The sequence below is a fragment of the Sturnira hondurensis genome, unplaced genomic scaffold (assembly GCF_014824575.4).
Source record: "Sturnira hondurensis isolate 20B ecotype Veracruz unplaced genomic scaffold, ASM1482457v3 Scaffold0025050, whole genome shotgun sequence".
Taxonomy (NCBI): domain Eukaryota; kingdom Metazoa; phylum Chordata; class Mammalia; order Chiroptera; family Phyllostomidae; genus Sturnira; species Sturnira hondurensis.
In genome coordinates, this window is record NW_028097681.1 from 175420 (window position 1) to 193031 (window position 17612).

Here is a 17612-nt window from a genome sequence, read left to right on the forward strand (position 1 = left end):
ATGGTCAGTACTCAACATAAATTCTTCAAATGCATGAAAGACTTTTACATTATGACTATATATTATATGACTTCATGGGAATAAGACTGAGTGTGGGACAAAAATTCCTAATAACAGATGTCAACTCAGAGAATTTAAAGATGATATGCTCAAGATAAATATAAATATATAATTTCTTAACTAAAAAACATAAATTGTAGCATTTCACTATGGTAACACCTACATGTGTAAAAATTAATCATTTTATTTTTCTTCCTAGTTGTGAGCACAACCACATGGTACGAGGCAATGATTCACAAATTTCAGAGTTTCTTCTCCTGGGACTATCAGAGGCATCAAAACTGCAGCCCCTCCTATTTGGGCTGTTCCTCTCCATGTACCTGATCACTGTGTTGGGAAACCTGCTCATCATCCTGGCCGTCAGCTCAGACTCCCACCTCCACACACCCATGTACTTCTTCCTCTCCAACCTGTCCTTGGTAGACATCTGTTTCACCTCCACTACCATCCCAAAGATGCTGGTGAACATCCAGACACAGAGCAAAGTCATCACCTATGCAGGCTGCATCACTCAGGTGTATTTTTTTATACTCTTTGCAGGGTTGGATGTCTTTCTCTTGACTGTGATGGCCTATGACCGATTTGTGGCCATCTGTCACCCTCTGCACTACACAGTCATCATGAACACTCAGTTCTGTGGACTGCTGGTTCTTATGTCCTGGATCATGTATATCCTCAATTCCTTGTTGGAAAGCTTAATGGTGATGCAGCTGTCCTTCTGTCCAGATGTGGAAATCCCCCACTTTTTCCGTGAACTCAAATAGGTTGTCCAACTGCCTGTTCTGACACTTTTCTTAATGATGTGGTGATGTATCTTGGAGTTGGTCTGCTGGGTGGTGGCCCCCTGGCTGGGATCCTTTATTCTTACTCTAAGATACTGTTTTCCATACATAGAATGTCATCAATTCAGGGAAAGTATAAAGCATTTTCTACTTGTGCGTCTCACCTCTTGGTTGTCTCCTTATTTTATTGCACAAGTGCAGGAGTGTACTTTAGCTCTGCTCCTACCCACAGATCACTCTCAAGTGCAACAGCCTCAGTCATGTACACTGTGGTCACACCCATGCTGAACCCCTTCATCTACAGCCTCAGGAGCAAAGACATAAAGGGGGCTCTGAAAAGATTCTTTGGGATGGCAGCTATAAAAAGATCAATCATCCTGGGGCTGAAAAAGTGTCCATGACTGGACATAATGTTGAAAACATTACAGCCAGAAATTGCTGTTCTTTGATTAGACTGAAAAGAGCACACTTCCTATTTAATGCCTGGAATTTCCATTTTTTTATTTGAAATTCCCTATACAATTAAAAACTCACTTGACTGAGCTTCCTGCTCTGTCTGATATATGGACAGCTTTTAATTTTTAAATTTTTATACTCTCCCCAAGTTTTCCCCAAAGTTGGATGAGAAATGTTTGGACGTTTCCATTTATTTTATAAGGTAAATTGGATTTATTAAAACTTATTCTCTGAAATAGTATTTAACTTCCCAAGTAAATTTTCTATAGTATTCCTGAAAGCATTGTCGTGAGTTATATTACTGACATGGAAAAAAAACTACACTTGGTAACTAAGGGCACTTACGTAATTTTATCGCAGAAGAAAATTTGAAAACAAAGCTGTCACTTTGATTCTGTCATTCTTCCCTACATCATCATCACTATCCTTAGCTGTTCTTCCTGACAATGTCAACTCTAACATGCTATTGAGTTTTATAACTAGTGTGCTAGTGTATTTATTTCAGCCTGATGTCCTCACTGTCCACTATAAGCACTAACAAAAATTGATTATCACACATATATTGCAAGTGGAGTCTACATTGAGAGGCAAATTTGAATAAAGAGATTGACCTAATACGGTCTTAGTATCACAGATGACTTCAAAAATGAGGGAGCAAATTTTTTAACCTCACATTTGATTACTATGAAGATTTTCCTTTTCTATACTGTACATGTTTTCACTGAAGTATGGAAGACTGGTGTCCATGTACAAAGGCCTCCCAAAATTAAAAAAGTTATAGTCAATATACAATATAATATTAGTTTCCGGTGTATAATATCATGATTAGACTTTTATATGACTTCCCCGATCTCACTTCTGGGTATTTATCTGAACAAATTAAAAAAACACTTATTCTAAAAGATATATGCATCCCCATGTTGCATATGTCTTTCACTGCAGCATTGTTTACAATAGCCAAGATACAGAAGCAGCCTAAATATCTATCAATAGATGAAGGGATAAAGAGGTAGTACATATTTACAATGAAATATTGTTACTCAGCCTTAAAAAGAATGAAATTTTTGACAACATGGGTATTACCATGCTAAGTGAAGTATGTGAGACAGAGAAGGACAAGGCTTATTTTTTTTCTACTGAGGTGAGAGTTGGTTAGCATGCATATAGTTTCTTCATTGAATTATCTTCCTGTTTCTGCTTTAAAACCTACAGTGCTGCATATAGATATGATTCCAATGCTCTCAATGAAATGTCTCCTCTTTTCTAAATTTTGTCATGACCATGAAATTAGCAATGAATAACAATATTGAAATGTTCATATATATGAGTAACATATATGAATAATATATATTATATATGAATAGTATATGTATATTCATATATGTATGTGTATATATCTATCCTCATCATCAAAGGATTACTAGAGTTTGAATTCCTATTCATTCTAGTGATTCAGGTAACAATTTTTGTGAAAAGAGGTATGTCATTTCAGCTTTCCCTGGGTACCTGGAAGCAAACCTCAATGGAGTTACTTTTTAATACAGTTATCTGAAATAAGCTTCCATAACAGAATAATCATGAATGCTATCTCCAAATGTCTGTACAAATGCCTAGAATGGGAAAGAGCATATTATTATATAATAATTGATCTCAGTTGTATTTTCTTTTATTACTGTATCAGTTAGCTATTGCTCCATAACAAGCCATCCTAAAAGCACATACTTTAATATAACGCCTTTATAATCAAATGGGATTGTATGGTGTGGAGTTTTTCTGATCTCTCTGAGCTAACCTGAGTCTACATTTAGATGTGAGTCACTACATTGTGTTTCTAAAGCTTTTTCATGATGTCTTGTTAGTTTGTACTGCACTTATTTCTTCAACCAATATATGATGTTTACTGTATTTATATATATGTGTATTGATCTTATAGTTTATTTAAAATAGTTTATGAAATATGAATTATCTTAATTTAATATCACAGTTCCTATGTTTATATATGAAACTTTGCTTTCTTCTTAGTTATAAGGTATAATTCCCACCACCATCTGGTGTGACTCAGTTACCTGTACTCTTGATCTGAACATGAGTTCAGATATATTTTCAGCAAGCAAAATATAACCAAATACATTGAAATTAAGAACAAACTAACAGTAACCAGAAGGGATGTGGGAAGGGATAATGGGAAAAAAGTGAAGGGATTACAGGAATAACTCTAAATAACACATGGACAAAAACTAGAGAGGGTGGAAACAGGGGAGGGAGGTGGGGAAGGCTGGGACAGGGGTTGGGAAGTGTGAGGGAAAAATCAGAAAGCTGTACTTGAGTAACAATAAAAATCAAAAGTATTTTAAAAAGAAAGAGAAAATGATTATATCAATAAAAAATAAACCTTACTTCAACCAGATGTTGTAAGGAATAAGTAAAATGTTAAATATACTTTCTCGAATTCAAAGAAAATGTTCAAGAGTGAGGAGTGTGTGTACAGTTGTATACATCTTTCTTTCTTTTTCAAAATTATTTTTAATTGATTTTGCTGTTACTGTTATCCCAATTTCCCCCCTTTCCCCTCCTCTTTATCAAACACTCCCACTCCCTCAGGCAATTCCCCCACCATTGTTCATGTTCATGGATCATGTGTACAAGTTCTTTGGTTACTCCATTTCCTATACTGTACTTTACATCTCCATGGCTATTCTGTAACTACCTATTTGTACTTCTTAATCCTCTCACCTCTTCACTCATTCCCTAATACCACCAACCCATCTGACAACCATCAAAATATTTCCCATATCCATGACTCTGTGTCTGTTTTTCTTGTTTACTTAAGTATGTTTTTTACATCTAGCTGTTGATAGATATTTGTTATCATTTTATTTTTCATAGTTTTTATCTTTTTTTTCTTAAATAAGTCCCCTTACCATTTCATGTAATAATGGTTTGGTAATGACAAACTTCTTTAGGTTTTTTCATATCTGTGAAGTTCTTTATCTGTCCTTTAATTACAAATGATAGCTTTGCTGAGTAGAGCAATCCTGGTTATAGGTCCCTGCTTTTTGTGACTTTGAATAAATCTTGCCAATCCCTTCTAGCCTGCAAAGTTTCTTTTGAGAAGTCAGCTGACAGTCTCCGTAGGTAACTAATGGCTTTTCTTTTGCTTGTCCTAAGATTTTCTTTTTATCTCTAACCATTGGAATTTAGTTTTTCTTCATGGTTTTGTAAATTTCATTTTTTATTTTGCTTTATTTTTATTGTTAAGTACAGTTGTCTCAATTTTCATCCCACCACACCAACATAAAGGAAAGAATAAACAAATGGGATCTTAACAAAATAAAAAGCATCTGCACAGCCAAGAAAACATCAGCAAAATGAAAAGGGAAACAATCATATGGAAAAACATATTTGCCAATGATATCTCAAAGGTTTGATCTCCAAAATATATAAAGAACTCGCATGATTCCACCCCAGGAAGACAAATAACCCAATCGAAAAAGGGGCAAAAGACTTAAACAGACACTTTTCCAAGAAAGACGTACAGAGGTCCAGAGACATATGAAAAGATCCTCAACATCAGTAGCCATCAGAGAAATGCAAATTAAAACCACAATGAGATGCCATTTCACAACAGTGAGAATGGCCATCATAAACAAATCAACAAACAACAAGTGTTGGAGAGGTTGTGGAGGAAAGGGAAACCTAGTGCATTTTTAGTGATAATGCAGACTGGTGCAGCCACTATGGAAAACAGTATGGAATTTCATCAGTAACCTTTGGTATTTTAATTATGATGTGTCTTGGAATGAGCCTCTTTGCATCCATCTTGTTTTGGATTCTCTGTGCTTCTTGTACTTGCATGTCTATTTCCTTCACCAAATTAGGGAAGTTTGCTTTCTTTATTTTTTTCAAATAGATTTCCAATCTGTTGCTCTTTCTCTTCTTATTCTGGTGCTCTTATAATGAAACATTGAAATACTTAAAGTTGTCCCACAAACTGCTTACACTATTTTCTCTTTTTTGATTCTTTTTTCTTCTGTTGTTGTGATTGGTTGGGTTTTTTTTTTTTCGTGGCTTCCTTATGTTCCAAATAATTGAGTTGATTCTCAATTTCAACCACTCCACCATTGTTTCCCTGTAAATTATACTTTATTTCAATTAGTAAATCCTTCGTTTCTGATTGGATCTTTTTTAGGCTGTTGAGGTACTCACTACGTTTCTTTAACATTCTTGTAACCAGTGTTTTGAACTGTGCATCTGACAGATTGCTTATCTCCATTTTGTTTAGCTCTTTTTTCTGGAGTTTTGATCTGTTCGTTCATTTGGGCCATGTTTTTTTTTTTTGCCTCCTCATTTTGGCAGCTTCCCTGAGTTTGTTTCTACGTATTAGGTAGTGCTGCTATGACTCCCTGTCTGGGTAGTATGGTCCAATGTACTAAGTGCCCTTGAGGGTCCTTTGGCTCAGCCTCCTCTATCACATAAGCATGGTGTGGAGATGTGCCCTCCAGGTGGGCTGCGTACACACTGCCAGATTTGCAGTGACCACTGACCAGAAATATCCACCCTCCATGGAGGACCAGTTGTGCAGGAGCAGGGTGGTGGTCTGTAGCTGTCTACTGGGTGTGCAGGCTCTGGGATTTCCCAGGTGGTGCAGGCCAAGGTCAACCCCCACCTGGGTTCTGCCCAGGGCTCACCCTGCACAAGCTATAAAACTGTCTGAGATGGCTGCTACTTGTGCTGGTCTTGCAAATTCCCAGGGAAAGCCGAAGAGTGAATCTAGGCTTGCTGCTGCTAATGCCAGGCCTGGGGCCACTTAGCAAGAGTTACAGAGTCTGGGGTCTCATTGAGACCAGCAGTTGCTTGTTTGATAGGATTTAGGAGGTTGTGAAGCACGAGGAAAGAACATCCATCTATATATCTATATGGAATAGTCATGATTAACAGTTTGGGTGGGCCCAAAAGTTGGATGGGATGGAGTCTCAGGGGATTCCCAGGACAGGGCAAACAGTGTTAGCCAGGTTGATGGAGTCTCAGATACAGGACCATCCTGCTGGCTCTGTGGCTTTTTGGAGGGGAGAGCTCAGAAAAGGACAATAGCCTCTGCTTGCCTTTCTGTCTGAGAGGAAACTACCCCAACTCTCACCTTAATGACAGGCACTTCAGTTTCTCCCCTATGCCACTTGTGTCCCTCAAGCTGCTACCTTAGTGCTGGAGCTCAGAGGGAGTGAATGTGAGTAAGTCTGTATGTGGGTTCTTCAAGGGGAACTGCTTTGGACTCCAGAAATTTCTTCTACCAACTAAATTCCTGCTGGTTTGTGCCACCAAAAATTATGGGGACTTGTCTTTCTTGTGCTAGAACCTGGGCTGGGGGATCTAGTGTGGGGCTGGGACTGTTCACTCCTGAGATACTGCTCCTAAATTTTTATCCAGCACATTTGAATGTGAGACCAGCCTCGTCCACATCTTCATCCCTTCTACTGGTCTGGATGAATGGGGTTTCCTTAATTCTGTAGGTGTAAGACTTCCACTCGACTTGATTTCTGATGGTTCTGAGTGATGGCTATACTATATTTTAGTTGTAATTTTGATATCATTTTGAAAAAAAGCAAGCTGTGTTTACCTATGAAACCATATTGTCCAAAGTCATATACATCTCACAAACAAATGCACTCACAGATATGTATTCACATGCACACAGACTCATTTATAATCCCATTTATTATGATGAAAGAAACCTTGAAAGAAATTGGGACAAAATAGAAATGAAAAGAAGAAAGGTGTGAATTAACATGAAATAGAAAGAATTAGAAATCTTGACACAAAGATTTAAGTAAAACATGTGACCTTAATCTTAATGAATAACTTTTTTTCACTTTAAAGCTTCAAAGGCTTCAAGGTCAGGACCGCATTTTCATTTATGCAATGGGAAATTCTTTGTACCACCTATGAGGCCAAGTAGCTCTACATTAGCTGTAACTTGTTTCTGTTTAATGTAGGATTTCAACACAAAATACCTTTGCTCAAAGGAAGATAACTGAATGATTGTGAGGCTTCAACTCAGTGTCCTTGAAGAATATCTTATTGGATCAATGTCTACATTAGTTTCCCATTCCCGTTTTTACAAATTACTGCACTAGTGGCTTAAAACAACCAACTTTCTATCTTAGAGTTTTAGTGTTTGGATGCTTTAAATGAGTCTTAAAGGGCTTAGCTCAAAATGTCTGCAGGGCTTGGATTTTTCTGGGTGATCCAGGAAAGAATGCAAGGCCTTGCCTTTCCAATTCTAGTTTCCAGAGCCTCCTGCACTCCTTGGCCCATGGCCTGTCCTCAAACCTCAATGTCAACAACAGATCATCTTCAAATGCCTCTCTGACACCAATTCTTTTGCTCCCTTCTACATTTAGAGGACCATTGTGCAGACATTTGACCAACTTGCAAAATCCGAACTAGTCTTATTGTATGACAAATGACTAGTAACTTTATTTCATAGTTATCATAGTAACTTATCATAGTTATCCTTTTGGGATAGCTAACATATTTCAAGGTTCTCTGAATTAGGTTGTTGACATCTTTTGGGGCCCTTATTCTGCCTACCATTAAGCCTTTCCCAGTAAATATTATTACCTGTCTCTCTAGAACTCTAGTATAAAATAATCAAATACAGAATTTACCTTCCTCTATAAAATGAGTTGAAAATTTATTTTTTCAAAATTACACACCCAGAGAATTTCTGGTGTAAAAGACCTAAAATTACACTCTCCTAACTGTAAGATAGGGCCATAGCCAGCTACTCAAACTGTGGTCCTCAGAACAAGAAGACCTACACCTTCAACATCACCTGGGAATTTGCCTGAAACACAGTCTCTGGGCCCACTGGAGACCAGAATTTGCATTTGAACTTCAAACTTTGGTGACTTCCAATGTGTAGTGACTCGTATGCACAATGAAGTGGACAAGTACTGGTGTACAACAGGTGTTTTCACCTCATCACTGTTTACACTTGGGGCTGAGTAATTCTCTGTGTTGAGTGCTGTCCTGCGCATTGCAGGTGTTTAGCAGCCAATTGCAAACATCCCCAGGGGCAAAGTCATCTCTGTTTGAGAACCACTGGCCCAGAATCTCCAAACTGGAAGTGTTCTGACTGCTTGCAATCAAAACTCCATCTCTTCCTTGGTTTATACCTTTGAGCACAATAATAAATCCCTCTGTGCCTCTTTTCTGCATTGGAGAAGGTAGTTCCTCAATGCACTATGATATAAAATGCATTTCTGTGAAATGTACATTTGACAATTGTTACAAAGTGCTAAGCTGGGCTGTGGTGCTTGAAATCTAAATGTATCTCTTATATTTAGTATACATTTTATGATGAGGGACCAAATGGTAGCTCTTAACTTCTGATATAACCATGAAATCCCTGATTGTTTTGGCTGAACAATCATAAGGCCTAGGAGTATAGTGCCAAATGTTTTATAGCAAAGTAACAAATACCTCCCCTTTCCTAAAGAGGAAAATAGTGATTTTCTAAGGATAACAGGGATGTATCTCACTGTAACTCAATGCTTGAAGGCCCAAAGACCAGTCGGACAAATTTCTCAGAATAAGACTTTCTGTTTTTCAATTACAGTTTACTGTTAATATCTTTCTGCATTAGCTTCAGGTATTCAACACAATGGTCAGACAATCATAAACTTTACATAGTGTTCTGCCCCCCCCACCATCTTCTGCCTGGTATTTCCAGTACCCAACTGGCCTCACACAGAGATATTACAATATTATGAACTATGTTTCTTATGCTCTGCTTTACATCCTGAGACTATTCTGTGACTGCCAATTTGTACTTCTAACTCTCTTTACCTTTTCCTCCCAGTCCCTCAACCCACTTCCCCTCTGGTAAGCACAAGTCTGCTCTCTGTGTCTATGAGACTGTGCCCATTTTGTTTGTTCATTTATTTTGTTCTTTATATTCCACATACCAGTAAAATCACATAGTATTTGTCTTTTTCTGACTGGCTTATTTCGCTGAGCACAATACCCTTCAGATCCATCCATTCAGAAAGTTTAACACAGAGTTGGGATGAGGTGCAGACAGGCATCAGGAAGCAGGGCAGTTAGTTGAGAAGGACTAGTCAAAACTGTACACAATAAGATGGCTTATTACATAGTCTCCTAGGAACAGCGAATGAGCAGGAAAACTCTCCATTCTATCCATACCAGTGTCCCCAAGGAGAATTCTGTGCTTAGAGGTTACAGTGCTGAGAAGTAAATGTGCCTAACTAGCAGACCTGGAGAGCTATAAGTAGCCCCTGTACCGCAGCATCTTAGCATGTGCAATCTTTGGTTGGAGAAAGGTGACTGTTTCCCTTGGAGTCCTGAATCTGGCAGGGAGACCAATGCTTGACCACCCCTTGCTGTCTTGTCTGGGACAGAGTTTCAGTCTCCATCATCAACCACTGAGGGAAGATTTTGGACTCCCACAGGAACACCTTCTCATCAGAGTTCCCATGCAGGTGAGTCTGAGAGCCCAGCAGACATGGCAGGAGAGGATCAGAGAGACTGGAAACCAAGAACTTGAACCTGAAATCACCCAAGAACCCTTCCAACATTGCCCAGATAGATACCAGTGATGACTGTGGTTGCTGGCTGGCTTTAATAATAAATGAATGTTTATTCATGATGTGGAAAGGAAAGTGAACATCATACTCAGAAATGCAGGTGTCTTTGTTGACAACTAAGTAAGTGGTTTTAATTGAAGAAATATTAAGAGAGGGAATTGGAGTGGTCCTTCCAGTAGAAGTAGAACATAAGTTGAATGAACAGGAATAGACAGATAGGTTATTAGCTGTGGAGGAACAGACAGTGATGTGAGGGCATTTAAAAATTTTGTGATGGGGCCTATTAGACTGTGTCTTTCTATGGATGAGAAAGATGTGGACCAAGGAAGGCTCGCAAACCCACTCTTGCAATAGCAGTGCATGAGACATGCATTTCACAGCATCTTCTCTCACTCTGGCTATTCACATGAAGAAGCATTTATTTGGTAGGTGAAAACAAGTGTGCTGATGAGGTTTCCTTTTTAATTATTTCATTTCCTGTGGGGCTGAGTAATGCAATGTGTGGGTTTGGTAGCCATATAGAGTCCTTTTTAAATTTTTCAGTCCAAGTTTTTTTTTATTTACATGTGTATTAATTTATTTTAAATTATAGTTGGACCACAGTATTATAACTCACTATGTTGTGCACCTGAAAGTGTCTTGCCCTTGGGTAATGTTATCAGAGTATTTTTATTGCCTTTTTGTTTGTTTCTTTAAGTATAGTTTGTGGACAATATTGCATTAGTTTTAGGCATACAATGGAGTGACTCACATCTATATCCTTGCAATGCAATCGCCACACTAAGTCTAGTAATTACTTGTTACTATGCAAGCTTATCACAATGTTATTGACTATATTCCCTTAGTTTATTTTTTGATACTAACTATAGTTGAGTTCTGATAACCCACTACCATCATAGTAGCCCCTTAGATTATTTTTATAGAGTTCTTTCTAACAAAAAAAATGGAGTTTTTACACAATGTGTGTGTTTTCCATTTGCTCTTTTATGTATGTGTACATGCATTTTTGAAGAATGTATAAAGTTTACAAATTTTGTGTAGTTTAATCTATCAACCAGTGATGCTGTGTACTCTCTATTACGGTCTCGAAAAACATTTTTAAATTGAAGTATAATTTTTTGGTTTAAGTAATTGATTTATTGAATGTTCTTTTGACCACATAGAAAAGGTCACATATAAAGTTTTTGTAGTTCTAGTGTAAAAGGATAAAGAAGGAAGTGAGAACATCATATAACTTTGAAAATTATAAACACTAATTTGAATACTTTTATGCATAAGAACCAATTAGCATGCAATATTTTGGAATTAGAACAGACATTAACATTTTATTTGTTCCAGGTGTACAACATGATATCATATTTGTGTATAATACAAAATGACCTCCACACTAAGCGTAGTTAACCTCTGTCACCACACAGTGACAACGTTTTTCTTTGATAAGGACTTTGAAACTCTCCTCTCTAGCAAGTTTCAAATACACGATTCAGTATTATTAGCTTGAATCATCATGCTGTGCTTTACATCACATCCATTGCCTTTTCACTTTTTCTTCTCTTACTGAAAAAATTGAGTAAGATACAAGAATTCCTCATATGTCTTTATGCAGAGAAAGAATTCTAATGAGAAATGGCAGTTGGGATGTCCTAAAGGATACCAGACCACACACCATATATCACATTATTTTCTTGATTCTAAAATATAAATGGTAGTTCTTAAGCTAGGTTACTAATGCTTACATGAATCAAAATGAGTCTTGTATTTTACTTATATCCTGTTAGTCAACTCTACCACATGGAAGCAGTGAATCTTACACAAATTTTGGAATTTCTTCTCCTGGGACTATCAGAGGCACCAGAACTGCAGCCCGTCCTATTTGGGCTGTTCCTCTGCATGTACCTGATCACTGTGTTGGGAAACCTGCTCATCATCTTGGCTGTCAGCTCAGACTCCCACCTCCACATGCCCATGTACTTCTTCCTCTCAAACTTGTCCTTGGTAGACATCTGTTTCACCTCCACTACCATCCCAAAGATGCTGGTGAACATCCAGACACAGAGCAAAGCCATCACCTATGCAGGCTGCATCACCCAGATGTATTTTGTTCTATGCTTTGGTCTATTGGACCACTTCCTCCTCACTGTGATGGCCTATGACCGATTTGTAGCCATCTGTCATCCCCTGCACTACATGGTCATCATGAACCCCCGACTCTGTGGACTGCTGGTCTTGGTGTCCTGGATCACGAGTTCTTTTTATTCCTTGTTACAAAGCTTAATGGTATTACAACTATCCTTCTGTGCAGACTTGGAAATCCCTCACTTTTTCTGTGAAATCAATCAGATAAACCAACTTGCCAGTTCTGACACCTTCCTGAATGACATGGTGATGTATTTTTCAGTTCTCCTACTTGCTGGTGGTCCCCTGGCTGGGATCCTTTACTCTTACTCTAAGATTGTGACCTCAATATGTGCAATCTCATCAGCTCAGGGGAAATATAAAGCATTTTCCACCTGTGCATCTCACCTCTCAGTTGTCTCCTTATTTTATGGTACAAGTCTAGGAGTGTATCTCAGCTCTGCTGGTACTCACAGCTCACAGTCAAGTGCAACAGCCTCAGTGATGTACACTGTGGTCACACCCATGCTGAACCCCTTCATCTACAGCCTCAGGAACAGAGACATAATGGGGGCTCTGAGAAGATTAGTTGGGGTGGCAGCTCTATAAGGACCATTTGTCCTAGGGCTAAATAAACAAATGCCCATGATTGCAGGGCTCAAAGCCTCAGAGCCAGATGTTGTGATCAGGTTGTGGGAGTAGAAAGTACTCTCTCTGTTTATTTTCTCAGGTTTGTATTTCTGTGATTTCAATTCCTCTATAATATTTAAGCCGATGACTTTATTTACTTGTCAACTTTGTCATATATAGCAGGTTTTCTTTGTCATTTTTCTTCTCTCCCAGATTTATTCCCGGGCTCGGATGAGATATTTAGATACTGCCATCTATCTCATGGAGTCTACGTGAATTTCTTAGAAAAAATTTTTTTGAAATGAAATATATCATACTGAATAATTTTTCTTTTGTTTCACTGAAAGGAAAATTTTGAGTGGTACTATGCCTATGGAAGTACACTGCATTTGGTAACCAAAGCCATTTACATCATTTCATAGGAAAGGAAAGTAGATCACAGTGTAACACTTCTTGTACATCATTTCTTCATATCTCACTACCATAACATAGTTTGACATAATATGTGCTTACAGGCAAAGAAAACCTTAAGTGTGAAGAAGCAAAATTTTAAGTCATACATTTATTGCTAGGCAAACTCTTTTTATGGTGTATGTTTACTTATCGATGTATATAAGATAGGTGTCCATGTATAAAGGAATTTAGGCTTGTGAACCATTGGGGGGTAATTATGTTTCCTTTGAATGATCTTTGGCCCTCCATTTGAAAACTTTCATTGCTGCTTAAAACTATGATTTTCTCTATTTTTCTAAATGAAGTATTTCCCACTTCTCTAAATATTGTCCTAACCACTGGAGAGGTAGGGAAAGAACTCTATCAATCTCATGCAGTGTATATATTATATATGTGATCTATAGATATGTCATATACGTACATAAATGGCCGAACAGTGATTCACCAGAGAGCTTGAATTTTTGTCAGTCCTGTGATTCAGAGTCATATGTGTTACCCAAACATACATGTTCTTCCAAGCTCTCCTGCTTACCTACAAGGGAATCTGATGGAGTCACTTTTCAATGCAGTTTTCTGAAGTGAACTTCAGTAGGGATCATCATGAGTGCCATCTTCAAATATTGGAAGAATGACCTACAATGACAAATGGTTGATTATGATATTTTCCTTCAGTTCTGTTCACTCTGATTCTTGTAATCAGTTAGCTTTCGCTGCGTACTGTTATCCTAGAAGCAAATGGTTTAATATGATGCACTTATTACCAGTGGAGTTATATGGTGGGAAGTTGTTCTGAGTCCTGACTGTATCCTCACAGTATATATTCAGCTGTCAGTCTCTCTATTGTGTCTTTAAGGCTCATCCATGATGCTGTGTGTGGCTGTAGTGCTCTTCTCTGCTGAACCAAGTGATGTCAGTTTATTCCCTTTATACATGCAAGTGACTCATTAATTTATGGGGGAAATGAATTTATTTATTCCCATATTGATGTATAACATTTCCTTTCCTCTTGGTTAGAAGAGATTCTCCCAGAACTTCTCCCAGTCTGGGTGTGACTCAGCTACCTGTGCTCTAGATGTGACCCTGAGCCATGCTCTACTAGAAAGTTGAATTCCTAACTAATTCATGGAGCACAATTAGATACAATGTACAGCACATACAACATGCTAAATCAAGTGAGGAATAGAAAAATTGAGAATTTATACCTCACATCTCCATTTGGGTATACTTTGTAAAGGTGTATAAATGTTAACTCTCCTGTTATGTTATTGTTAAAAATGTAATCACCTTGAACTGGTTTCTTCATTTCTATCAATAATATCAGATAATAAATTCTAATTACAGATAAATATTCTGCAGAATAAATGAAATATGTTGCAGTACTCTATTGAGTTGAAAGGCAAAGTTTAAGTTTAAGAGTGTGTGTGTGTGCAATTGTGTGTGTTTTCTTCTCAGATAAGCATGTTTACATACATATATGTACATGCACACAGAATCACATATATTCACATTTATTATGCTAAAGACATCTTGAGAGAAAGTTGGAGGGAATAGAAATAAAAATAATGAATGAGTGAACAGACAATGGAGAGAATGTAGAAATTTTGATACAATGATTTAAAGGAGGACTATAATTTTAATAAATTATGTTTTCTATCTTATATCCTCAAAGGCTTCAAGGTCAGAACATTTACACTTATGCAATGGGGAATTCTCTGTACCACCCAGTGGGGCAGAGTGTCTCAACATGGACTTTAATTTTCATTCTTTATTTGAGGGTAGAATTTTACCACGAAATCGCTGTACCTAAGCAATGCTCACTGAATGGCTTGAGAGGCTTAATAGTCATGGGGATGTTAAGTACAGCATAAGAAATATAGTCAATAATATTTTAACTACTACATATGTTGTCAGATGGTACTAGATTTATCAGGGTGATCACTCTGTAAGGTATATAAATGTCTAATCACTATGTTGTACACCTGAAACTAATATATGTCAACTCAAACTGAAAAATAAAAAAATTAAATGCAAATCTTAAAATTAGTTGCTGCAATTTTTTTATTTTTTCATTTACAGATGACAATTAATATCTTAGAATTTATTTTATTATGTTTATCCATCTTTAATCCAGCAGCAGAGCTTCTTCAATTGCCTCTCTGACTCCAATACTTCAGCTCCCTTTCACATTTAGAGGAGCACTGTGAGCTCATTTGACCAACCTGTGTAATTCGAGCTAGTCTCTTGTCTCCTTGTTGTATGACAAGTGAATAATAACTTTATTTCATCTCTTATCATAGTTACTCTGCTGGGTGAACTAACATATTTTAAAGTTCTCTAAATTAGCTTATTGAAATCTTTTGAGGCATTTTTTCTGCCTACCACTAAGCCTTTCCCAGATAAAAATTATTATCTGCCTCTCTGGGGCTCTAACATAAAATAATCAAACACAGAATTTCTCCTCCTCTCATTTATCCATTCATTATAAAATGAGTGGCAAATTTGTCTTTCAAAATTACATACACGGAAGATTCCTGGTGGAGAACACCTAAAATTACCCTCTCCTAACTTTAAGATAGGGCCATAGCCAGCTACTCAAACTGTGGTCCTCAGAACAAGAAGACCTGCACCTTCAACATCACCTGGGAATTTGCCTGAAACACAGTCTCTGGGCCCACTGGAGACCAGAATTTGCATTTGAACTTCAAACTTTGGTGACTTCCAATGTGTAGTGACTCGTATGCACAATGAAGTGGACAAGTACTGGTGTACAACAGGTGTTTTCACCTCATCACTGTTTACACTTGGGGCTGAGTAATTCTCTGTGTTGAGTGCTGTCCTGCGCATTGCAGGTGTTTAGCAGCCAATTGCAAACATCCCCAGGGGCAAAGTCATCTCTGTTTGAGAACCACTGGCCCAGAATCTCCAAACTGGAAGTGTTCTGACTGCTTGCAATCAAAACTCCATCTCTTCCTTGGTTTATACCTTTGAGCACAATAATAAATCCCTCTGTGCCTCTTTTCTGCATTGGAGAAGGTAGTTCCTCAATGCACTATGATATAAAATGCATTTCTGTGAAATGTACATTTGACAATTGTTACAAAGTGCTAAGCTGGGCTGTGGTGCTTGAAATCTAAATGTATCTCTTATATTTAGTATACATTTTATGATGAGGGACCAAATGGTAGCTCTTAACTTCTGATATAACCATGAAATCCCTGATTGTTTTGGCTGAACAATCATAAAGCCTAGGAGTATAGTGCCAAATGTTTTATAGTAAAGTAACAAATACCTCCCCTTTCCTAATATCACAATATTACAATATCACAATATCACAATATTATTGACTATATTCCCTTGTTATCGTTTTTAAATTTAATTATTGTTCAAGTTCAGTTTTACGTCCCACACTCCCTTCCCAGCCCACCCCCCACCCCCATACTCCCTACCTCCTTCCCATTTCCACCCCTCTTAGTTCTTCTCCATGGGTCCTTTATACTAGTTTCTGTGAATCCTTCCCCCTTTCCTTTGAAGTTCTCTCCCCTTTCCCCTCTGGTCCCTGCCAGCCTGTTCTGAATTTCAGTGTCTTTGGTCATATTTCGCTTGCTTGTTTGTTTTGTTATTTAAGTTCCTGTTAAAAGTGAGATCATATGATATTTGTCTTTCACCGCCAGGCTTATTTCACTCAGCATAATGTTTTCCAGTTCCATCCATTCTGTTGCAAAGGGTAGGAGCTCCTTCTTTCCTTCTGCAGCATAAAATTCCATTGTGTATATGTACCATAGTTTTTTGATCCATTCATTTACTGACGGGCACCTAGGTTGCTTCCAACTCTTGGCTATTGTAAATTGTGCTGCTATGAACATTGGTGTGCATACGTTCTTTTGGATTGGTGTTTTAGGGTTCTTAGGATATAATCCCTGCAGTGGAATTACTGGGTTAAAAGGCACGTCCATTTTTAGTTTTCTTAGAAAATTCCATATTGTTTTTCATAGTGGTTGTACCAGTCTGCAATCCCAACCAACAGAGAACTAGGGTCACCTTTTCCTCACAACCCCTCCAACATTTGTTGTTTGTTGCTTTGTTTATGACGGCCATTCTGACTGGTGTAAAGTGGTATCTCATTGTGGCTTTAATTTGCATCTCTCTGATAGCTAGTGATATTGAGCATCTTTTCATGTGTCTCTGGATCCTCTGTATGTCCTCCTTGGAGAAGTGTCTGTTCAAGTCCTTTCCCCATTATTTTCATTTTTTTATTTAATTATTTTTCAAGTACAGTTTTCTGTCTGTTACTCCCATCCCATCCCACCCCCCATCCTCCCCCCTCCCTCCCATTTCCACCCTTCTCAGTTGTTGTCCATGTATCCTTTATATAGGTTCCTCTAAATCCCTCCCTTATTTCCCCTGAAATTCCCTCCCCTCTCCCCTCTGGTCACTGTCAGCCTGTTCTCTATTTCAGTGTCTTTGGTTATATTTTGCTTGCTTGTTTGTTTTGTTGTTTAGCTTCCTGTTA

General features: G+C 37.8%; 2 protein-coding genes across 2 annotated transcripts; both read left to right on the top strand.

The window, feature by feature from the left end:
• The first annotated feature begins 342 nt into the window (after positions 1 to 342).
• On the top strand, positions 343 to 1243 carry LOC118982150 (olfactory receptor 7A10-like). Its single transcript, XM_037039096.1, has 2 exons — positions 343 to 722; positions 1007 to 1243. The coding sequence occupies exons 1-2, from the start codon at positions 375 to 377 to the stop codon at positions 1241 to 1243; spliced, it is 585 nt and encodes a 194-aa protein (XP_036894991.1). The 5' UTR covers positions 343 to 374.
• A 10452-nt stretch (positions 1244 to 11695) lies between these two features.
• On the top strand, positions 11696 to 12628 carry LOC118982151 (olfactory receptor 7A10-like). The gene has a single exon (XM_037039097.1). It carries the CDS (start codon positions 11696 to 11698, stop codon positions 12626 to 12628), a length of 933 nt encoding a protein of 310 aa, XP_036894992.1.
• The last annotated feature ends 4984 nt before the right edge of the window (positions 12629 to 17612 follow it).